The sequence below is a fragment of the Platalea leucorodia genome (genome assembly GCF_965183815.1).
Source record: "Platalea leucorodia genome assembly, chromosome: 4".
NCBI classification, from domain to species: Eukaryota; Metazoa; Chordata; class Aves; order Pelecaniformes; family Threskiornithidae; genus Platalea; species Platalea leucorodia.
Genome location: NC_138826.1, coordinates 49,490,818 through 49,516,407, shown reverse-complemented (window position 1 = coordinate 49,516,407; position 25,590 = coordinate 49,490,818). Strand labels below are relative to the sequence as shown.

The following is a 25,590-nucleotide window of genomic DNA, read 5'->3' as shown; positions in this document are numbered from 1 at the left end:
GGGGCTGTGGTCTCTCCCTGGCAGTATAATTGCTGGAACCAGGGGGTGCAGAGAGCTGCCCCTCTGGTGCTGAGCTCTTGGTGCAACTTGTAGACCTCTTAGAGGCATAGCTGTGGAGGGAGGAATGTTTTGCCTGTCTTGGAGCGCAGGCTGCTCAAGCTGTCTGTCCACTTAATGTATATTCAGCAGGACAATAGCAATTAACTAGATCTAAAAAGAATTACTCAATTGGAATTTATGTTAAATGTGGAATGATGTTCTAGTATTTGAGATGCAGGTAGCCTGTGAAGCGTGTTCTTTAAAAGTTAAGAAAAGTTTGTACTACAACTGTGCATTAATGCTAAATGAGGAAATGCTTATGTCAACTCTGATAAATTAATTGAGATATTTATTAGGAATTAATAGTAAACAAGAATAGGTCATTCTGAGGAGGCAGAATTACAAAAGAATATTGTGAAAGCCAAAGTCTTTCCTTGCCCATTGCTAAAGGTTTAATCAAATACTATTGCATCAAAGTGCATTCTAGTTAGCATTCAGTATTCACCATGTCCACATTGCACTCTTTTGTTCCTAAACTAGACATTGGAGAGAGATTTCCACTGCACACTGTCACAGATTATATATTAAGTATTGTCTTCACTAGGTGAACATGTGCAAGTTCATTTGCATGGGGAGAGGAGGGAGGGGGACTAGAAACGAGGATGCACATCTCTGTGTAGGCAAAGGTTCTGCCTGTTCAGCTCTTATTTGCAGGATTCCATTCAGTTACCTTTTCTGCTTGAAATGCAGGGCTCTTTGAAGAGCCCCGATATTATTAGAGGGCTGCAATAATATAAAAATAAGTGGTGATCACTTTTGCATCCTTTTTATTAACTACAGATTATCCTTGCTATCAACAGCCAACGATTGGAGGAAACCTACCTAGCTTTTCATGCCTTCATTAGTTTAAGTTCCTTGAATGGAGCACTGCCTATATTTAGATATTGTAGCAGCGGGAGCAACATCAAAGTACCATGTCGAGTGATCTCTGTGCTGAAAGTCAGAGCACCAAGAAGATGTTGAGTTAATCCTCTGCTGTTTGTGAAATGCAGAATGCGCTAGGTTTGCGAAAGCCAAGGTGATGGCTTGATTGTACGTATTAAGCTTTAGTAGATTAGAGACTGCTAGTGAGGTTCCTTCCATCTTCCCTCCAAGCATTTCCAGCTGAAAACGCCACAGGACTGATTGCTTCTATCACATATCCTGCTGCTAAGCTCTTCTCTAAGAAGAAGCCTGCACCTCCGATGTGATTTTATTTCTTGCTCACTCAGTAGGGTAAGATTAAGTGTTTGCTAATAATCAGTGTATATCCAGGTGGAGGATCCCCATGGGTTTAGTATAAGAGAGAGTAACTGAACAGACAACAGCATTGGACATCTGTTTATCCACCTTCCAGTCATTGATACAGGCTCCAGTGGACTCTAGCAGGGTTGTATCTGCTTGGAAAAGAAAAGTGGTAATACAAACATAGTATGCCCAAACAATTGTCATCTCCAAGACTGACTTACTAGATTTTCAGATGCATCCTCACAGTCTGAAATTCTGAAATGCACTTTTTTGCCACTGATGTCTGTGTGCAGGTTCCAGATGGCTGAAATAGGTATAGAAATTGTTGGCAGTTGTGATACACAAAGAAGGGATGGTTTTGACCAAAGTCATACTTTGCAAGATAAGGCAAGATTGAAGTTCAGTATAATAACTAATATGTAATCATTCTGGTGGGTTATCAAAAATGTCCTGTAGGTGTAAAAGTACAAAAGAGAGCTCTACTTTGTTTTGCACGTGCTTTGAGCACTAACCCACACACTTGCAACTATTTGTTTCTGAAATTGCAAATACAGCCTTTCTGTCAAGGTGGTGGTCTTGTCTTATTGTTCATTGTTCTCATTTATGAAATGGAATAGGGAAATAGATAGTCAATAGAAATTAGCTATTTTCTGGTTTACTATCTGTAATCTGTATAATTTTTTATATATAGGCATGTGTGTATATGTATATTTTTCATATATACAGAGGCACCTGTGTATATATATAATATATAAATATATACACAAATATAAATATGTACTATATAAATGTATAGATGAAAAAGGAGTGTGACCAGCAGGTTGAGGGAGGTGATTATTCCCCTTTACTCTGCTCTCATGAGACCCCACCTGGAGTACAGCATTCAGCTCTGGGTCTCCCAACATAAGAAGGACATGGACCTGTTGGAGCGAGTTCAGAGGAGGGCCATAAGATGATCAGAGGGCTGGAGCACCTCTCCTATGAGGACAGGCTGAGAGAGGCTCTGGGGAGACTTTACTGTGGCCTTGTGCCCATGGCAGGGGGGTTGGACTAGATGATCTTTAAAAGGTCATCCCAAACCATGCTATGATTCTATATACATACATACATACGTGTATATACATACACACATACAAACTGATCAGTTGCCTCAATATACTACTGTGTGTGGGCTTCTTTGGAAAAAATACAGAAGAGAGATGTTATTTTTGGTTGAAACTAATCGCATTGTACATCTTTGATTTACTAATCTTCCCACAAGCAGTGTTTAGATTATATTACTCATATGTACTGTTAAAGAGATTTTCAAATATAAGACTAATTAATCTCTTTAGTAAGAATCATAACTTTTGTTTCATTCCTGGGGAAAAAAGTTGCACTGTTAAATTTAAAAAAAACAATATAGTAGAACAAGTTCTGTGTACCCTGTTAGATCTTTTATTCATTGGTGGCAAGATGTTGTCTTTTGGCATCTCTCAATGAACTTTGTTAAAAAATGAGCTATGGAGCAGTCTTAATGATGTGAAAAGGAAAAAAGAAAAACAACACTGATACTTGAAAAAATGAAAAATTTCATATGAACATAAATTACATGAATTTACAGAGGCTGAAAAATCTTACTTTACAAGCCAGCGGTACTTTGAAAACTATGAATGCCAAAAATGTGTGAGTCTTGAACAATGTATGTATCCCACTGTGCAATTTAGATATGATACAAACCATGGAAATTATATTCCACTGATGATGGTTTCCTGAGGAACAGAACACCCAGTGTAAGGGATCTATTTGCAATATGAATGGGTATAACCAAGGCTGTTGCAGTATTTTAATTTGAGTTTGAGATTCATTCTGCTTCAGAAATATAATTTGGCTGCTTTTAAGTGTAACAAAAAATTTTAGATAGTTGGCTGTAAAGTAAAAATACCCACTGTGCTTCATTTCAGTCTAATAATTTTTGAGATATGTGCAATATTTCATGTTGCTTTCATATTTTTAAGTTATTACAATCTGACTGCTATTTCAAGTGAAATATTGAAACTGGACTGACTATGAAGATTAGCTTCATCTTGAGAAAATAAAAGTTTTTGTGTTCGTCACAAACTAAAATAAGCATTGAATTGCTTGCTTTCTTTTTTTTTTGTTTTAGCATTGCAGTCTGCTTTGGTTTGACATTAACCTTGCCTATGACAAAATAAGAAGGATTTAGATTTTGGTCTAGAAATTACTGTTCTAGAACACAATTATGGATCTCAGTGAATTCATATTAAAGTTGGCGATGTTTCTGTTGAGTTTTAGTAAGGGTAAACTGCAACATTTACCTCCAAATCGATTTTTTCCTGTCTTTTTAGAAAAGGAGGAGTGGTACCCATGAAGCTGTTCGGGGCTTGGAATTTTCCATAGGACAGTTTCCAGCTTTTCCAAAAATCCTTTCACCCTTTAGTCCAGCAAAGTTAAGGTTGTGCATTTGGCTTGGGAAATATTGAAAAGTGTTATTTCAGGCAATTGTTCAGTATTGTAGAAAAAAAAAAAAAAAAAAAAAAGCAGTGCTTTGTCTGCAACAAAAATGGAAACAGTTCACTGAAAACCTAAGTGGCGGTGTTGGTCAACAGCTGGCTGAATATGGCCAGTGTGCCCAGATGGCCAAGAAGGCCAATGGCATCCTGGCTTGTATCAGGAATAGTGTGGCCAGCAGGACCAGGGAAGTGATCGTTCCCCTGTACTTGGCACTGGTGAAGCCGCACCTCGAGTACTGTGTTCAGTTTCGCGCCCCTCACTACAAGAAAGATGTTGAGGTGCTGGAGCGCGTCCAGAGAAGGGCAATGAAGTTGGTGAAGGGTCTAGAGCACAAGTCTTAGGAGGAGCAGCTGAGGGAACTGGGGTTTTTAGTCTGGAGAAGAGGAGGCTGAGGGGAGACCTTATTGCTCTCTACAACTACCTGAAAGGAGGTTGTAGCGAGGTGGGGATCGGTCTCTTCTCCCAAGTAACAAGCGATAGGATGAGAGGAAACAGCCTCAAGCCTGCGCCAGGGGAAGTTTAGGTTGGATATTAGGAAAAACTTCTTCACCAAAAGGGTGGTCAAGCACTGGAACAGGCTGCCCAGGGAAGTGGTTGAGTCTCCATCCCTGGAGGTATTTAAAAGATGTGTAGATGTGGTGCTTAGGGACATGGTTTAGTGGTGGACTTGGCAGTGCTAGGTTAATGGTTGGACTTGATGATCTTAAAGGTCTTTTCTAACCTAACCAATTCTATGATTCTATGAAATTAATAATAAACTGGTAAGTTCTCTTGAACTTGCGTCTAACTTATGTTCCCTTGAACATAGGCATCACTACCTTGGCATTTTCCAGCCAAGTCTATTTAGTCATCTGAGCTCTGCCTGTTCTCCACAGCTCCAGTCATGAGAAGCTGATGCAATCTGAGAGGACATTCACTACTGCTGGTTCTTCTGGAACTTGCAATCCAGTTGGAGTATTTGGTGGTTGGGAGTGCCTTCTTTTAATGCCAGCTCTTGAGTTGCACAATGTCATGAGCACCTCACCATTTAAAGCATTTTTTGAAAGTGCTTTTAGAATTTGTAGCTGCTGAGGAAAAAAGCTTAAAAATGCTTTCTTCATTTTAAAAGTAAAAATGTCATTTTTAATGCCCCTACAATAGATCAATCTGGTGGCAGCTGATTGAGGTTCTGATTCAACACTGTCTCCTCTCACCTTCTGACCCACCATTACTGTCATCCTGCTCCTGCAGGCTTTTCTATAAAAGTGTCGACCTGTCCCTTTGAAAATCAACTTCAAAGAAAACTGAGTTTATTAATAAACTCCTATAGAAGTTTTCTTTGTTCTTTAAAAAAAAGTAATAAAAAATAGTGACTTGTTGATCTTAAGAATTTTTTAAAAATGTTTCTAATTTTATGATTGCATTTATTTTGGTACAAATTTCAGCTATTGAAATGTACCCTCCAGCTCTGTTCATATGAGATCTTTTTTTTCTTTAACAGACTTGCTAGGAAGAGTTGCTGTGCATGTGTAGGTTTCCTTTAATGAAGTTTTAATGACATGGTGTGTGTGTGTATATATATATATATTTAATGTAGAGTAATGAAACTGTGTCTTGAAACAAGAACTCTTTCTGGTTTTCAGTTAGAACCTGCAGTCTTGACTTTATGGGTACAGACCTGTAATCTAATTAATGATCCGTTGCAAGAAAGGAAATAACAATATAAATAAAACCAAATAGAATATTTAAAATTTTATAAACAGTTGGCTTAGTGCCTGGGGATATAGGTACATGTCTTGTTTTGCACAATAATATTTTCATGTAAATTGACCATATGAAAGGATACATTTATTATAGAATTTCTAAAACAATTTGAACACCACCTTTAGAAATTTAAGAACTTAGAATTCTGTTCATCATTAATAGATGAGTTCAGCTAGAAGCTGGGAATTTTCCTTTCATAGTACCTGCAGTTATTACCAGACAGCAAGACATTTAGAGACACGAATACTTTAAAAAAACTCTGGTAGTTGTAATTTAGAGGTAAATTAAGAAACTAGTATGCAGTCTCCTTATGTACAGCTTCATGTAGCATCTCGCTCAATAGCCTGAGGCATTAGCAAGCTTTCAGCATGAAATTTAGTGCTAGAGCATGCATACCTGAGTTATTGTATATCATGCATACTAAATATATGGCTTTTATAGACATATAAATCACAACATCAGGATTCTTGTGTTTTCTAAATGTGAATTTGATCTTAATCTCAACAAGGTGGCTAAATGTATCTTAATAAGAGAATCTGATCCTGCACAAAGGTTATGCTTGGTGACTCATTAAAAGAAAATGTATATTCTTAGAATTTCAGGTAAATGTAGAGAATAATTGCTCAACTTTCTGTAAGTCTGGATCGTCAGCAAAGGAACACAGTCAATGTCATGTGAGGACTGGGCCAGTCCCTGGTGGGTACAGCAAGTAAAATGTGTTAGGGACCATTTCTAGCCTTGAGGGCAAGCTACAGAGTTTGATGAGTTACATCCGCATGATAGAATTCTCCTTTATGGGCTTCTCCTCCTTCATCTTCCCCCACCAAAATCAAATCACAGGACTGCCTTTTCCATACCTCTCCTTGGGAAGAGCCCATAGCCTACACTATATACCCAACCATTCCCGAATGTCCAGAGGAGAGCTAGTTATCATGAGCCGGCAGCCCCTCGGCGATCATCCGAAAAGTGCAGCAAGAAAGGGCAACCGCAAGCCAGTGCTGAAGCCCGACATCCCTACGCTGCATCTCTTACTAATGCAATTAGAAACTCTGCTGAAATGAGTTGGAATTACCCAAGTTTGTTGCAGCCTTCAGACTTCACTAGTGTGTAGTTCACCAAAGATGAGGTTGATGATTCTTTCCCTTCCTTCCACCCTGTGTTCTGCATCTCCTGTAATGATTCCTATACTTATTTTGATCACAGTAAGAGGCATTAGACCTTGGGTCCCATTGGCTTGGGCCATGGAGACCCGCACCTCAAGATGTTCTGTGTAGGTAAACCTTTGAGAACTCATTGCTGGTTCATTTGCAGGTGTCTTTAATTGCAGCACGTGGTTTTGAAGTGTCTTTAATTGCAGCACATGGTTTTGAAGCTGCTATGCCCTGTTACTGTATTAACCTCATGACATTTTCTGGTTCCTAAACTTTTCAGTAGTTTGTTTTCTTTGAAAATAGTTTTCAAAACACAGATAGCTCTCAACCTTCAGGAGAGGCTTGTTAAGTATTTACCTGTTTGTCAAAGGGTGCTCCGGGGGATGGGTGTTTGGAGTTGGCAGTGGCATTTCAGAACGCAGTGGAGCTGGGTTATGAAGCAGGTGGACTATGTCATTTGATAACTGATTTCCTCAGTTGTCATGGAGGTGTAGTGTAAGGTGCAAGGATTTATTCTGCCCTTACGTATTGGTATGTTTGTAGATAACTGCTGGAAGGGGCCAAGTGAACTAGCGTAACCTAGAGTATAATTTGGCTTGCTTTCTGAATCTTTTTGTGGTTTGCCATTGGCAATTTGGGACTTTCCAAAACTATAATGGAAAAGTTATGAAAACTTTATGCCACCAGAATCACACTTTGTAATGATTGTCAGTGGGAAGACTCTCTAGCAGTTACTTTTAACTGCAGTTGCATTAGCAAAATGGGTTGCAAGTATTAAGAATGATGAACAGTCGTTAAAGGATCAGCATTCAGATTTCTTTTTCAGTTAAAAATGAATCACCATCACTAGCAAAATCCTGGAATTGTTGAGGATTTGGTTCTGTTTGTATAAAAGCTGTAAAAAAGACCCCAAACCAAAGTAAAAGCATTTTTGTTCTGCAATGTGAGGAACATTAAATGCTTGAATAGTATGCGTGCACAGGGATTTCCCCCACTTATTTAGTTAAGCTGATAAAGAATAGCACTTTAATGCATCAATGCTGGTTTACAAACCTTAGGTTAATATTTTTCTCTTCAAACGACAGAAAAGGCTGGTTTGTCATTTTCCCATACATTGATATTTTCCAAGTTTCATATTAGCATACAGTGCTGCTAGCCACTTCATAATAGGCTGGCAATTCAAAACACCTTCATTAGTATATCCCTACTTCTCATTAAATGACTAGTTTATATAAGACATAGCCAATGAGAAATCAAACAAATTTGATTTAAAAAAAAATCAAATTTATAAAATAACATTTGTTTGAAATAGTCATTGTTTTTCACAGGGTGCCACAAAGTGAGAAGAACAAACACATCATATTACTGATTGTTAACTTGAATAATGCCTCTCTCAATGTATTTGAACACTTTTTCCATAGAAAAGTGTTTCTCTCATGCCATAGCTTCTCCTGCATTAATATTATGAAATCTTTTAAATACGTCAATGAAAGTCTTCTGTTTTCTTTTGATGTTCAGTTTCAGCGTGTGAGAAATCATTTAGTCTGTCTAGGATACTCTGTTTTCAAGAGAGTATCTTCTTCAGGCAAAGTTCTTAACCGTGAGATTTTTTTAATTCATAAAATGTGTGACGATAGTTGTCTTAGTAAAAATGTGGCTGAAGTAGTTTGTGGCGTTATTTCAGTCACGAAGAAATAAATTCATTCTGACTGGTGAACCATGCTAAAGTGAACCCAAAGTTACTCTGTTCATTTTGTAATCACTTAATTTATGGTAATTTCTTATTTTTGACACTGCTTACAAACAATTTGTTTTACTTTGCGGTAGATACTTTCTACAAAAGCACAATACCAAAAAGAGACATAAGAAACTTAAATATGTGAACCCCAGCACCTGTCAGTCACTCTGTTATTGCTACATATGAAGCAAATATGGTAGGTTTTAATTGCTGTTCTTCTAGGTAATATGGGCAAAAACTGATAGCTGAGTGTGCAGAGCTTGTGAAAGAGGATTGAAAGCAGCTTGGTGTTTGATCGTGTTTAAAAGAGGACCTAGTCCTCGTTACGAAGTTAAGCTGAACACTTCAGCCTTCTCTTACCTTTCCTCAACGTTCCAGTGAAAGTTGTTGGGATTTATTTGTGTACTGAGCATTGAATAAATAAAAATTGTACTGAATTTGGTTTTAAAATGATTTGGAGGAAGAAATGAAAGGGCTTTACAGGGAAGTACTTCGACCAGGATCGATATTTTGTACAGGATTATAAAATGAAAAGGAAACCAATGAATTACTTCTGCAAAATGAAAGAAAGCGTACTTGCTTGGCTTTGTATTTGAAATGATGTGCCACCTGTTCTATTTTGAATGAAGAATACTCTGCTACTTGAAGGTATCATAAAGGAAAAAGTTATTTGGTCTCAGCAGAACAGTGTATGTCTAAAGCTTCTTTCCTCCCAACTTGAGACTTGATTTGCACCTGCATTAACCTCCTTTGAAACTGTCCCCAGTAAGCTGTACGTATTGCTCTGCAGTAAATTGAGACCACATCTGTTGGTCCTGAAACAAAGCAATTATTGTAATTGTAAGATTTCAGGTTTTTCTTTCGAAAGGACTGTAGTTCTGTTATTTATGTGTTTCTGGGAAAATGCGACATTTCATATAAAATGGAGTATGAAATTGGCATTGCTCAGTGAGAAGTATTATTTACTGCCGTATTAAGTGTTGGAGTTGTATGGCTAGGCTTCCCTGACTGGTCTGATTTAAAACACAAGCAGCAAACCCCATTAAACTGTCTTCTGGCTTTAGTAGTCAGCTGGGTCCTGCAGTCTACCATTTACAATTTCTGTAGAGTTCTAGAAAGGCATTTTACAGTCCTTTCCTGAAACGCTTGCTTTATTTTACTGTGCTTTAACCTAGTGAAAAATGTAATTATCATCAAGGATAGCTTTGTACTTAACATGTAATGGAGTGCGCGTCCTTTACACACATACTAGAAAATTAATGGTTTGTTCTTTGACCCGTCACTAAAATCTTGGATGCTCTGCATACGACGGGATGTGGAAACAGAGAATAGTGAATGCCATTAACAATGTCTATGTGCTGTTTTCAATCTTCAAGCTTACTAGCTTTCTCCTTTTTTTATTTCCCCCCCACCTCCCTTGACTGTGAAGTTTGGGGTGATAAAAATATACTCAATAACTTATTCTTTACAGTTCCTTAAAAAAATTTATCGCTACTAAAGTCACTTCATAATTGCACTAGGAAGCTCTGGGGAATTATGGGAAACTGCCACCACTTGGGTGGTTGTGGAACTTTGCTTTTAGTCTTGAGTCTGTCAGTGCACTGCAGGTGCTGCAGTTCAGTGTGGCACGCTGTTGCATTTAGCTGCAGAATTTTACCAGGAAATGCAGCGATCACCAGCACAAATCATTGTACGTTTTGAAATCATCCTAGATCTTTTCTCACATATTACTTTTATCATTGGAGTATTGTGTGTTGCTGTCTTTGCTACAGATGGATTTATATGTCTGTCATTGAGGTTTTTTAAATGCTTGGTTCAAAGTGAAATCAAAGGAGAATACTAAGTAATGCTGGACACAACAAAAGTCATCATTAGAGCACAGAACATCTGATTGGCATTTATTTTTGCTTGCTGAATTTAGAAGTTTCCAAGGAAGAGTTGTAATCGCTGATGTTGGGAGTGGAAGCAATTTTGGAGTACAGTAGTAATGTGGGAGAGTGACACATGTGGCCTAAGTGAGGGTGTGTATTCATCAAAAGCGGGTATGAATTTGAATTGCTTTTTCTCCTTTTTCATTCCCATTCACTCTAATTTGTAAGCAGCTGGCAGTTTTGGGAGAGATTTCAGCTGAACTGAGTTTTAAGGAGCAATTGGAATATTGAGAGAAGGTAGCAGCAAAGCAGGTGTGAAGGCTGTTGTGGGGGAAATGAAGTAAGTACCAAAGTTGGCATGAGTAATAGAGTGAAGACGTTAATAGAGTCACAAGACAGTTGCGCTGATTTTTGGCTAGAAGAGTGTGTGATCATGTGTAGAACAGTAATGAGGAAATCTTCAACAGAACATTCTGTGGTAATCTATTTTTCTGTCAATATGTCAATGATTTTCAAAATTGGTACATTTTATGGAATGCCCGGAATTTTGTTCCAGAAGGAAAGCTATTCCAACATAATATAAAATGTGAAACTGAAAAGAAAAAAAAAAAAAAAACAAAAAACAAAAAAAAAAAACACCAAACATCCTGCCCCCCCAAAAAAACAGTACACACAACCAACAAAACAAAGTCCCTCATTTTAATTGAGAGATGCTTAAAATGCTTTGTTAAGCTTGACATGGAAGACAAAAATACCGTAGCCACCAAAACAGTGGCAGCTTGCCAGAACAACGTGGAACTTCCTATTGCAATGGTGATTATAACGGCTGAAATGAATCATGTGACTTACCCAACCTTTATTTCTGTATTTTATTAGAACTTTGGAGTAATTTGAAGTCTTCAGTTTTCACTCTGCTTTGGAACAAAATACAATTTTGAAATTTTGATGATCTTGTATAAGTTGTGTCCTCAGCCCAGTTCTAGTCACATAGCTAATTCTTACATTTAATTCCCTTTAGCTTTCTTTTTTTCTCCTGGTGAAAGAAAAAAATTAAGAGAACCTCTTTTATAACAGTGACTTGAAAATCGGCAAACTGAGACCATCTGGTTACTGATTTTAGTGGACTGAGAATAAGATGGTGAGTGACTAGAAATAGAGAAACATATACTCTGTTGTTGGTGCAAATTTGTACAAACTCAACTGATATAAAGCACAGGGGTTTAATACTGGATGATGCTTAGCAGCGTTGTTTTCTCTTGCTGCTGCTGCCAGGATAGGCAAAGACCAGACTAGCAAATATCGGGTGTTTCACGGGAAATCCCTTGTGTTGGACCTTACTTTATCCATGTTAAGTAGCAGATCTAAACCTAAAAAGAGCTAAGAGCCTGCTCCTTATAGCAGCATCTATTTGTTACTGAAAAGTGGTTTCTGTTTCAGGAACTGTAAATAAGTGAATGATGAAAGCTGAATTGTTTAAAAAACAAATGAACCAATTGTGTTCTTGTCTCTTGCGGGAACCTATTCTGAATTCTCAAGTGTTTATATTATCATCTCAATGGCTGGAAACTCCTGTGTTTTGCTCTTGGAAAGACTAGTGGAAAAAATTATTCAGCAACTGAGATGGCTTGTTACCCTCTCGTAGCAGCTGGACACTCTAGCTTCTGCTTGTTTTGGCTCAGTCCTGATTGTGTGCTTGGTACCTTTGCATTCTCTTGTCTTCCCTTGCCCTTCAGTAAGGCCAGAACCTTCATCTTCTAAACCAATTCTCTTCAGAGAGTTTTAGGACATCATAAAGGAATCCCACTTTTTGATTATAAGATTTTTTTTTTTTAATTTTTTTTTTAATCTCCCAGAAAGAGGCAAAGGTCACCTCTTTTGGGATAGATGAAATAAACCTCATGTCTCTCTGGGAAATAATGCTGAAAGAGGGAGAATGTATTTGAAATTAATGTAGCAGGAGCAACAAGTTTTGTTGCTGAGATTTCTGAGTTTCAGACATTAAAATGTTAAATACATGCTTACCTAAACAGTGTAGTAGGTGGAAGAGTATTCTGGGGACGCTGCCTTGACTGAAATGGACATAAAGATCTCTCTTAGCTCTGAAAGGCATTCACGCTGGTGCAAGGAGCTCTCAAACTAGCTAAGCAAGTCTGCTGTGATGTCCTGGAGAAAGGAGCCTCTGTCCACAAGTATTTCAGTAGATCTGCAGGATGTGGTGAACTCCAATAATAGACTTGATTGCCGCAAGCCACAGCTGCCTCTATTCTAAGCCAAAGTGCCTGTAGTCTGCAGTAGACCTAGGAATCCACTAGCACTAAGGGATTAAAGTGTTCTTTTGTCCTTTGAAGTAGAATCTCCTGTGTATCTCCTGCCACTTTTGCTGCTTGCAAAAACAAACAAAAAACCCCAAAACACAAATTCACAAATGAACAAAATGAAGTAATATTTTTCAGTTCCATCATAGGTGCAGAGGAGCCAATTTGTGAACCTAACCAGTTGATATTTTCCTACTCTTATTAAGCTGCTCTGTTACTCAAATCAAATGCTGGATTCTGCCCAGATGTCTAATTAATAATTACCTATCTTGTTGCACAGGTCTTCGAGGAAAACTGGCTCCTGTTGATCAGCCTGTTTGTTGGCAGGGCCTGAAGGATAAATTTCTGATTACGTAGTCATTATGTAGTCCTCATGTGGTACGTTCAGAAGGAATACGACATAAATGTATCTTTAATGATGACCAAGGATTGGCAACTAATCCCCAATGTGTATTTCATTGGATCACTTTTCTTTGGCATGATTTATTCTAGTGTGATTTTCTGTCTGAGAAAGTCATGCAGACGTAGAGACAGAAAGGACTCAAAGGGTCACAACCAGTCTCCTGTCCAGAGCAGGACTGGTTAGAGTGTTCATGGTTAAGATTTGTCAGGTCATTTGTGGAGGCTTCCAATATTGGAGACTGCTCCAGGAGTCTTTGAGACTCATGTTTCAGTGTATTGCAGTGCTTGACTAACCATTAGTGTTAAAAATATTTTCTGAATGTGTAATGGGAATGTTCTGTTCATTAGGCCCATTACTTCTCATCCTCCTGGATGTAGATAATAGATCAGACTTTATTCCTTGAAGCTGTTTTTTTCTAGAACTCTTTCTGTTTGTTACATACTCTGATATGGTTTCTGACAACTTTTTCCAGCTTTATAATAAAGAAAAGGTCATATTAGGATAGAAGATGCCTGGTCTTGAACTAATGTTAGGAAAAGAATGGACTTATGCTTCTTTGCATGGTCTTAGCCCTTTCATTTTTGTTGGAGTGAGATGGAAAAGTGTTAGACTCACACAGTCATTCAGGCAGGCAGGGATTTCGGGAGGTCTATAGTCCAACCTCCTGCTCAAAGCTGAATTCGGAGCAGGTTGCTCAGGGCTTTATCAAGACAAGTCTTGAAGACCTCCAAGATGCCCACAGTGTCTGTGGGCAACCTGCTCTGTATCCTCATAGTAAAAAATTTTTCCTTCTATCCAGTCAGAATCTTCACAGTCTCATTTTTATGACTGTATTTTCTATATTTAAACTACTGTGAACCCGAGTCAGGAGAGCAGCTCTGTCTTCTTAGTAAGCTCCTTGTAGGAATGGGAGGGCCGCCATCAGTTTCTCCTGAGGCCTTCTGCTCTCCAGGCTAAAAAGAATCGAAGTTCCGTCAACCTCTCTTCACATGGCATAGCTTCAGCCCCTTGAATAGGTTGCAGTCTAATGAGTACCAAGGAGAATAATTGCTTCCCTTGATCTACTGGCTATGCTCCTGTTGATACAGCTTAGGATGCTGTTGTCTCATGTAAGATGGATGTTAATATTGTGATGATTCAGCTCTTGAGAAGTATGTTGAAAGATAATAATTTCAGTACTCTAGGGTACTAAGACAAAACAGAAAATATAGTCAATAGGTTTGTTTTCTGCGACCTTAATACGTTCTTTAGGTTTTATGTGGTCGTGCCATCCCAGCTTTTTTATTCTTCCTTTTCTCCCTTACTTTACCTCCTCCAGCTTTTATATCCATTAGCCAGTTTAAATCAAATTTGTCAGAGAAATATGGGTATCAGAAATATTGTTATACTCCTACTTTTTGCCTCATGAGAATCAGCAAACAGGTAAATGAGAAACCCAAAGCAGTGCTCCTGAGAGGGGAAGTTGGGTAGTGACACCTTAATCCCTGATCCACTGCAAACTAAGGCTGACATTTGGCAACCGATCAGCATACCTGTACCTATGAACCATGTGCTGCTACTTGTGTGGTTTTTGACACTTTTAGCTGTGTGTCAGAACTAGGAGTGTTGCAAAGAGTGAAGGAGCCATGTCCATAAAAATGTGAAGTTTGCCAGTTTTGTTGCTCACAGAAACCTTTTTTCTTTTAAGTTCCATAATGTGAATTGAAATTTAATACACTGGAGCTAAATGTCGTTGGAGACAGACTTTTTCTCTGGTAGGAAACTGGTGATCTGTAAAGAATTTATATGGAATTTTTCCATATAAATGATTCCTGCTTGTTCCCGTTTTTTGACTTGTTTCTGGAGTATGTGTTTCCCCGCCACAACCACTTTTTAAACTAGAAATTTGTCTTTCTATGTGTCAACATACTTGTCAGGAAAATGTAAAAAGAAGAGCAAGTGGTAGCATTGGATTACTCAAACTGTTAGTAGTCCACTTCTGTTTGTGACAACACATTTCCTTTTGCTTATCTATAGTTACACCAAACAAAACTTCTGAGAAATAGAAGTATTTCTGTGGCTGAAACAAATGCATTTCTCATTCTGCCTTCTGCATCGATTGGAGACTGCAATCAGTTGCATTCTGGTAGAAGAACAATTTACGTTCAAGCTCTTGTTATCTAAAGGCATAAATGTACCTTTTGCATAATATTATTCTTTTAGTTGACTAGGTAATGTTTCTAATGCCTGAAGTGTTAATGATTCTTTGAAGAGAGTATTTTTGCTGGAGGTTTTCTGTTACTGTCTTTATAGTTGCTGGACCTGGAGATAGTAGGTGCATTTTACTAGATGTATGCAGATTTCTTGTTCAGCAACAAGCACTGTCATGTTTGGAGAATTTGCATTCTTACCCCTGAGCTTGGCTCCATTGCTGCTAGAGGGGAAGGTTCAAGAAACAGTCTATGGTTAATTTCTACTTTCTCTGGGCTCTGCTGTGAATGATTATGTTAATGATAATTACTTCTGTGAACTTCATAAGAAAATACTGGGAGATTATCGCCTCTGTGCCTGGCAAAATCATGGAGAAGATTATTCTGGGAGTTATTGAAAAACACCTGAAAGACAGCGCAGTCATTGGTCCCAGCCAGCACAGATTCACGAGGGGAAAGTCTTGCTTGACTAACTTGATTTTCTTCTATGACAAGATTGCCCACCTAGTTGACCAAGGGAAGCCAGTCGATGTAATCTTTTTGGACTTCAGTAAAGCCTTCAATACTGTCTCTCACGGTATCCTCCTGGACAAAATGCCCAGCATACAGCTGGATAAACACATAATGCAAGGGGTGTGCAATTAGCTGAAGGGTCGGGCTCAAAGGGTTATAGTAAATGGGGTTACATCAGGCTGGCAACCAGTCACTAGCGGGGTTCTGCAGGGATCCATCGTGGGGCCAGTGCTCTTCAATATCTTCATAAATGACTTGGATGCAGGACTTCAAGGTTTGTTATCAAAGTTTGCTGATGACACAAAACTGGGAGGAGCTGTTGACACTCTCGAGGGCAGAGAGGCCCTGCAGAGAGATCTATACAAATTGGAGACCTAGGCAATCACCAACCATATGAAGTTTAACAAGGGCAAGTGCCAGATTTTGCACCTGGGACATGGCAACCCTGGATGTACCTACAGACTGGGGAACGAGAGGCTGGAGAGCAGCCCCGCGGAGAGGGATTTGGGGGTTCTGGTCGACGGCAAGTTGAACATGAGACAACAGTGTGCCCTGGCAGCCAGGAGCACCAACCGTGTCCTGGGGTGCATCAAGCACTGCATTGCCAGCCGGTCGGGGGAGGTGAGTGTCCCGCTCTACTCTGCACTGGTACGGCCTCATCTTGAGCACTGTGTGCGGTTTTGGGCGCCACACTACAAAAAGGATACAAAGCTACTAGAGAGTGTCCAGAGGAGAGCCACGAAGATGGTGAAGGGTTTAGAGGGGAACCTGTACGAGGAGTGGCTGAAGTCACTTGGTCTGTTCAGCGTGGAGAAGAGGAGGCTGAGGGGAGACCTCATCGCGGTCTACAGCTTCCTCATGCAGGAAGGAGGAGGGGCAGGTGCTGATCTCTTTTCCCTGATGACCAATGACAGGACCCGAGGGAACGGCCGGAAGATGTGCCAGGGGAGGTTTAGGTTGGACGTTAGGAAAAGGTTCTTCACCCAAAGGGTGGTGAAGCACTGGAACAAGCTCCCCCGGGAGGCAGTCATGGTGCCAAGCCTGACAACATTCAGGAAGCAATTGGGCAACGCCCTCAGACATATGGTGTGATTTTTGGGGTTGTCCTATGCAGGGACAGGAGTTGGACTCGATGATCCTTGTGGGTCCCTTCCAACTCAGGACTTTCTATGATTCTATCAGAGGTAGTTCTATTTAGGCAGATATCTTTAATTATGCTAGTGACCTTATTTATATATCAGTCAATAAATGTGAATTCTATAAGATAACATAAAAGCTTTAATTTTGGTCTGAATATATTCACTGTTTATCAAGAGAAAAAGCATAGCTTTTTTCTCAGAACTGACATGTCCCAAACCATCTGAATAAAACACTATATTGTTCCTTGGCCATGAGAGCAGTGGGCATATATGGTCTGAGCTGGTCACTTTTGTAAGCTCTTGTTTAATGTTTATATAGCATCTCAGCCTACATGGGCTTCTGTTTAGTGTGTGGTTTAAGTAATTGAAATAGATTATTAAATTCCAGGTACAGAGAAAGAGAAAAAAAACTAACAGTCACTTTGTCACTGGGGAAGGCATTTTCTTTTAAGTGTAATACATGTTAATGTCTCACTGGCATGATACTGATCTTCATTATGTTTCAAAGGCAAGTACAGAAAACAAGTGGGACAGCAATAGAAAGCTGTGTTGTGAAAGATATCTTTCTTAACTGGTGGAGATGGGCACCTGCCTTTGAATGCTGGAAGTTCTATTTTTCTGCTTTTTAGAAAACAGCTTCAGAAATTGTCACAATAACATTAGGCCAAAATTTTTGGTACTGACTTGACTGAAGCACTAGAGATCACTAGCGCGGAGCTGTATGTTTTTAATTTTTAACTTGTCTTAAGTAACCTTTGCAATTAACATAAATGTGGTCGAGATTTCAGCCTACACATAGGTTGCAGCTTCATTTATTGTTTCAGTGTAGTTCAGAATAAAGCACTGTAGTTCTTCGTAATAAAATAACCTTGTAGCTTTTTTACAGTCCAGTGCAATTCCCTGTTGTTGGTCAGCTAGGTTGTCAATAATGTAAATGGAGAATAGGTCTAGTGTTCTTCTCTAACACAGGCCAATATGAGCAATTATGTTTACAAGACAGACACCAGAACTGTCCTGTTCCTTAGTTTCTGTCTCTAATTTCTTCCAAAATCTGGATGGATTACAGCCAGTTTCACACCAGCCACTACATGTTTTCTTCCCAGGATATTTTTGCACCTTATTTAAAGTGAGATTTGAGGCTTGTGCAATATTGACTCCTTTCCCAAGCCCTGCAGAAGATCGCTGCAAAAGAGGTCCACTGCCTTACTCTGCACTGTGCATTTCACAGACACTTCTCTTCAAAGGAAAAACTCTGAGGCCGATAATTAGTTGGAAAAATTCACTAACCTCTTTGTATTGGGCAGTATAGTTCCAGTAAATCTGTGTAAGAGGTTGAGACCTAGGGTAATTGTTTCTCGATATTTACAAAATCTGCTGGTGTGGGCAATTACAGGCAGATGAGAGTGAGAAGATTTGAGAGACTCTCAGCATGCAAGCGGGACAGCCTGGTGGGGGACAGTGATTTTTTCCTTTGACTATTTGTGGCACTCTCATTGCAGAAAGGGCTCCACTACATGCAGAGCAATTACTGAACTGGCTCAGTTTGCAGCCCAGATTATTACAGTACACTGGCATGGATTTTAGTTACCATAAAATGCTGATCCAGTGGATCACTGGTGGTTCACGAACAGCTGGCATGGACTGGAACTTCTCTAGCAGTGGTTGCTCAGGAATCAGAGCTCTTTGCCTCATGAGTCTTCTGAGAAGTATATAGGTTTGTCTTGGGTGGGTACATTGTAAGGTTTCTTTTCCTTGCTTCATTTCACTGTGTAGTAAGTCACAGGTGACATACTAAAGCTGGCGTACTGATGACAAAAGTGACACCTAACTTGGTCAAATTATATGTACAGTTTAATTGTACGCTGTTCAAGAGACTATGGGTGTGTAAGGCAGTGGTAGTTAGCAACTGGTCTTTACGTAAAGACATCACTAAGGGTATGGTTTGCTGCTTCTGTTCTCTGTTCTTCTGTTCTGATTTTGAAGGAATCTCATTATATTCCCGCAGTAACTTTTTGAAGCATGTGTGGATTTTAATTAAAATTTCACTTTCCCTGAATACTTACTTACTCTGTTAACTGAAATCTCATTTGAATCAAACTGGAACAGATTGCATGGTTTATGTCAGTTGACAGCACTTAATCTAGATTAATTTGTACTGTTCGTCATTTCACTGATGGAAAATAAAAGGTAACACTGTAGGCGTATCAGAGTTTGGCTACAGCATAAAAATCAAAGAACTAATGTTTCCCAAGCATGTGCAAGTACTGTATTACAGAAAGGTCACTGTTTGTTCAGGCTTTGAAGTATGACATCATACATGATGCATGACCTTTGGAAAACACACAAAAATTTTGTGGAAAGAATGGATATTTTAAAACTTGCCTTATTAACTGTATTTCATGTAGGTATAGTTAAGCGTGTTAGCACAGATGTGCCAGTTAGGTCTCAAGAGCTAGCAATGCTCTTTGCTTTTCTTTCATGTAAGCCTTGCCTGTTTGTACATCTGTCTCTGTTACTGTTACTTTCTCATGTTATAGCTTGAGACTCTGCAATAAGATTATCTGAAAAGGAACTTGTAAGAGGGATGTGCTCAGATTTGTCATTGAATTCAGTTATACTGATCAATAGTCTGTTTTGGATTTCAAATCTAAACCTCCTCCTACCCAACTTTCCTCTCTTACCGTAGAACTGCATTTCAGAAAGCTGATCCATCCTGCAGTGTAAACTTAGTGATTTGTTGTTTTACATAGTATATAAAAGCGCATCTTATTTTGGACAAAAAAGATGGAAAGGAGAATCCCATCATCAAGCCACAACCTAAACTGACATTCTGTCTAAATTCCTTTGCCCGCCAGTACTTGGTTTGAAAGTAGATTTTAAGAAATTAAAGAATTTAAGATTTGTACAAGTATGATTTGGCTATCACAGAATCATAGAATGGTTGAGATTGGAAGAGACTTCTGGAGGAACCTCTTGTCCAACCCTTCTGCTTAAATGCAGGTTAGGTTGCCCAGGACCATGTCCAGGTGGCTTAAAGAATATAAATAATATACGGTTATAAGAATATAAACAGTTAATCCTCATGCTCTCAAGTCTTTTTAAAACTACTTTTGTAATTTAAAGAAAAATGCTTATATGTCTTAAGAAGGTATTTCCAAGGCTGAAATTTTGCAGATAATTTAGAACAGATTTTCGTTTAAAATAAGTAACACTTTCTAAAGCTGTAAGTGTTCATGATGATGTATGGTGTTACCGTGTACCTTAGAAGTCTAGATAAATTTCTTATGAAATATACTTTTCTTAAGATAATAATGCTACATATTTATTGTGAACATCGGCTTGTCCTGAGTTCTTGGTAGTGTGGGTGTGTATGTATGTATGAGTCTATTAAGATTATACATTATTATCTCATCCACACACACAAATGTATTAGTGTAATTTGTGAATTCACATGTATACGTATATATAGAAAATAAAAAATGACAGATGTCATCTTTGCTGGTTTGCTGATAACATAATGAACACGCTATCAAAGGAAAGAAGTCAGTGGCTCTTACTTGATATAAATAATTTGGGCTTAGGTGCACACAGGTAACACATTGCTTTTGAAGGCTGCATAGATACAGAAGACACGTGGCCCCATGCTAACTTGTGTGCATGTGTATATGTATTTTTCAACTTTTTTTTTTATTCCTATTTTTTTCACTCAGTAGTTTTTTGTGGTTCTTCCTTCTGGAAGCAAGCATGAGCTGTTAATAAGCATAGCTTTTCTGGCTCAGTGTGAGAAGCATGACATAGAAAATACCTCAGTCATACACATGCTAAATGAAGGAAGAATGTGAAGTCAGTGTCTGCTTGTGTTAATGTTTTGTGATACTTACTGCTGATAATACCAGATTTACTTTGCAATTTATGTTAACATGTTTAATATTTTTGATGAAGCAAACATCCCTGTTATGTTTTTACATATTTCTTGCATGAAACATCATTAGTATTGTTGAGACGTCTGTTAAAATAAACTTTTGTTTTCATTTAGGTTTATGAGTTAGATGGCATCCCCTTGATCCTGGACAACTGCAGCATTGATGACAACAATCCTTGTATCCTTTACTAATCATTGAATATGACTCAGAAGAAAAGTTGTGTTGGTTTAATATATTTATGCCAGCATTGCTTTCACTTGGTATCTAAGTCTAACTGGCCTCATGAGTTTCTAGGTTGTATGTAAATGCTTGATGCAGAAGTGAGCAAACTCACAAATATGCTTGCATGAACTGGATTCTAAGTTGAACTGTGGTTGTATTTGTTTCTTAAAGTAATAAATATTACCGGTTCACAAATGTCAATTCAGAGAGCAAACTGTGATAGAAGTCTGAATTAAGACTATGTTTGGTCATTGTATCAGATGTTGGAGCTTTTGCTTCAACTGAAATCTATTCAGTAGACTGAAATAAGTACCCCATCAATTCTACATGCTTATTAAATCTGACTGGAGAACTTATTCTAAGCACAGAGACAAGGCTAGCAAGCTGTAATGAAAATGTGTATAATTGAGAGAATTAATGATCCAGATTACAGAAATGTTGGGAAGATTTTAATATAAATGGCATTGTATTTCATATTTGGGATTTTTTTTTCCTGGGATTTAGGAGCAGAGACTTTCCAAGATAGATTGATGTTAGAGGGAAATAACTTTATATTGGACATAAGCGCTTGTTAAGCAGACTTATCCATCTCTTCATGAACTGCATAGTAACCCTGCTGGTGTGTTCAGTGGGTGAGCTATTATTTTCTGTCATCTAATCATTAGCTCCTTATAAGTTGCCGATAAGTGCATCTAGAAATCAAATGCCTTTCCTGTCTAAAGTAATGTCAGCTTTCTTATACTGAACACAAAACAAGTTTTTTAAATTAATTCGTTAGAAAAAGCTCACTTTTTAACAAGTACCATAAAAAAAAAAGTTATGAAAACGTTACATATTCTCATAATTGTGTGCTGTAGAACATCATCTACATATAAATATCTCTTAAAAGGATGAAGTGATGTAGGGACAGGTGATAGGAAAATGTTAACAAGCTGAGTGGAGGAGCAATGGGTGTTAAGTATCCTGTGAGTTTTTCACTTTGTTGCTTTATATGCAAGGTTTCTACATTCATCACTATTCCTGTAGCTGGAGACCTGACAGTGTGTCTCTTGACAGTGCACCGAGTAGGAGAGTTGTACTTCCATGGTCCAGTTCTGGTAAGGGGCGCTGCTGGATGCGATGGGAAGGGCAGGGAAAGTTACCTTCCCCTAAGCAGAAGCGCAGCCCTGAGAAAACCTAGTAAGAAATTTTGATCCCAAGTTACTCTTCCATTGCTGGAAAGCCCAGCTGTGCAATGACTTTTAGAATTTCTTTCTAGGATTAATCCTTCATTTTAGCTGTTAGTGAAAGAGGATAAAGTTTGAGGCCTTCAAAGGGTAGAGTGGTAATTTACGATCTGGAACGAAATGAAAATAAAATACCATGGGAGCCTTTACTGCATTTTGGGCAATGTGGAACTTCTTGCACCTTTTGATACAGGCTGACATTTTATGGTTGAACTATAAACTTCTTACCAGAAGATAAAACTTTGCTTACTTGGTTTTAAAGACTTACTAGACACCTCTTAATATGAGATTTCACCACTGATCTGTAGTGTACAGTATTCAGATACATGAAAAAGTAATAGCACTTGGGCAGAGTGGGGACCAGCCTGCTGTGACAAAGTTTGCTGTGTCAGCTTTTGGAGTACAGCTTCTGGCTACTATGTTTATCGGTTTGACCTAGAGCTATTCCAGGTGCTCTTGTGCTACATGAGGTTCATGCTCCCCTGCTTCTCTCCTGGCTGTAACGTTTCTCATCTGCTGTGTTCTCAGCATGTCTTATGCAGGGAAGCAGAAGAGGAGTTTGCAGTTTGTATCTGTCTCTACTTTCATCTCCTTTGCAGCATATTCTGCTACTTCTAGACACCATAAACCAAGTCCTTAGTAGCATGTAGATGCCTGACTCCATTGCATAACATTCCTCTGAAGAGATTTGACCTTTTCTCTCCTCCCTCTGTGTACCCTGTCCTGTCTGGCACAGATCCATTTTGTGATGCTTGTAAACCAGAGCAATGCTCTTACTAAGATTTGAAAGCCTACTTGCTTAAAATGGAAACATCCTAAAATTGCCTGCATTGTAACTTTGTGATCCAGAGTGAATATATTTTGTCTCTTTTGTCTTTTCAAGGAAGATTAATTGAAAGGAAGTATTTAGGCAGCTCTTGAGCTGGGTGTTGAGAGAGTTGCTGAAATTCGAATGTGATTACTCAGTGGTACTGCAGTTTGCCAGGGTGATGTAGAAAGCTGCAAAGGATGGCTCGGTGTAGCTCTTCAGCCAGGGTTCCTTTTGGGGAGTCATGTCCAGAAACTTCTCTTTGCATTCTTGTTTCTAATGCTTGTTTTTGTGGTTTCAGGCTGTGTTACTTGGATTTCTCCTTGGATAAAGCTGACTGGAAAAAGTTTCATCCAGATTCCTTTTATATAAGAACTTCTTAGATTTCTTAGTAAAGTCTTTGTAGATGCACATTTTTGTTTGAGATTTATCTGTTTCAGAGACACCCAAGCTCTACAGTTAAGATGTTGTTATGTTTTCTACTGAAAACAGAGTTGATATACTGATTTTCTACATTTTAGTAACTAAGTTCTGCCTTCAAATTACACATACAAAATTTTCCAAAGAAAAATAACTTTTGTGGTAAAAGTGATAGGATTTTTTTTTTTTTCTGGATAGAAAAAAACATAATTTCCCTAAAGTATGCAATTCATCAGTAGAAGCTGGACTGCCATGTTAGATGTTAAAAGAGCTCTTTATTACCTTTGAGAGAAATCCTTTGATAAATCTTTTTATTTGTAGCGTATGGAAGCATACTGAAAGAGGAAATGGGTCTGCTCTTATCCTAAAACAAATTCCTTTGTAAACCTGTCATTACCTTAAAATTGCATCCTTTGAGATCCTGAACAGTTCTGTAATGCGCATAGAAATATCAGGAGGTTCATCGCTTTTGACATAGCTAGCTGAAGTTCAACTGACATTGTTGCATTGCTTTAGCTTTTTACGTTTGAATTCCTCTTTCAGTTATCTTGTCTAATTACATCTCAGGAAGACTTGTATCTTTTACATTTATACTAACAAATAGTACTTTTTCCTTCAGGATATTTCATGAGTGAAAGCAACAAAAAAAGCTCATTAGTAACAGCCATGAAGATGATTATGGACAGTTAAGAATAAATTTTCTGTACCTCTTGTAAAGATTATTTGAATTGTTAATTTAAATTTTTGGCTTCTGTAACTTTCCATGGTTTCAAGTAAATTCAATGGAGAAATGCTGAAAGATGCCAGATTTTCAACTGTTAGCTGTCAGGCTTTTAGCACAGGGGAAAAGGTAAATAGAGTGAGACTTGGGAGATGCAGTTCATTATAGACCTTGGGGTCTGAAGAGTTAAACTTCTGAAGAGTTAAACTTCTGAGAAGGCTGAATGTCATTTTAACTTTTCCTATACCCTTTAAATCTTCCATCTTGAATTGGCTGTATCCTAATCATAACTGTCCTTCTGTATTCAAAAGAAAAAAGGGTATTTCAAAATGCAAGTGGACTTATTTGCCTTTAGATTAAGGAGAGGTTCTTTCATGAGATAAATTTTTGGTTTTGAAAAATTCACTTTTTTGTTCTGATTCTGAAAAGTTGGGAGGGTTGTGCTTTACTTATGTAACCTGTGTTTAAAAACAAATAAATTAAACTTGCCACAGAATAGCAGAGTGGGTTGGAGATGCCTATCTGGGTAATACCAGTAAAAAATTTACTTCAGATCCTGCTTTTCAAGTTATTCGGGTTGAAAAGGTGTTCTAAATTAAAATATCTTCTATTTTGCTCTCTGAGCCACCATCTTCCTCATCTCTGACAGGCTCTAGTATCAGACAAGAGCCCTTCTTTTTGTTCCTGTCTTTTACCTCATCCTAAGCTCTTATTGCTCCTTCCAGCTTCATTTCTGACCTTTCACAGATTCCACTTGCTTAAGGCAAACATAAGGAGGGAGGCCAGCCCATTCTGATCAAAAGACTATTGACCCTAATCATACAAAAAAGGTTCTTATGAAAGACTTTGAATAAACTTAAACGGTTTATTATTGAAGACTTTTCAGTTTACCTTAACTAAATTGTTTGGTTTTTCTGCTCCTTCCTAACTTTTAGACTTATGAGTAACACACAAAGATATACCTTCTCTCTCTCTCTCTCTTTTTTTTTTTTTTTTTTTTTTTTAGTTTAATGGCTGTCCTTAAAAATATTTATTACTATTTTAGGAAAAAATGTAATATTCAAAGTACTACAACATAACAGCTGTTAGTTAAACTGGTGAAACTTGAAAATCAGAAGTGAAATGCAGTTTTGAACATGGAATATTCTTGTTTTTTCAGGATGCTTGCCAATCTTACCCTTTTGAGATTCTTATAGTAAGTGTCTTGATAAATTGATTTTGTGAATGTCTGAATTTAATTGGAATGACCATGTAAGTGTCCATATTATATTAACCCCTAATCAGGCATGTTTTTCTGTTAGCCAGAAGTGCAGTCATACTTGAAGAAAAAATATCCTGCTGTGTGGTGTGTGTGTATGTACACACAGA

The 25,590-nt window shown here is 38.2% G+C and overlaps 1 protein-coding gene across 1 annotated transcript in view; it reads left to right on the top strand.

The window, feature by feature from the left end:
• Positions 1-25,590, top strand: part of ATXN10 (ataxin 10) — a gene marked incomplete at its 5' end in the record, with an annotated part of 121,842 nt that overhangs the window by 83,227 nt on the left and 13,025 nt on the right. The window contains one exon of the mRNA XM_082308963.1: positions 20,939-21,002. Coding sequence (XP_082165089.1) covers positions 20,939-21,002 — 64 coding nt within the window. The remainder of the gene's footprint in view (positions 1-20,938; positions 21,003-25,590) is intronic.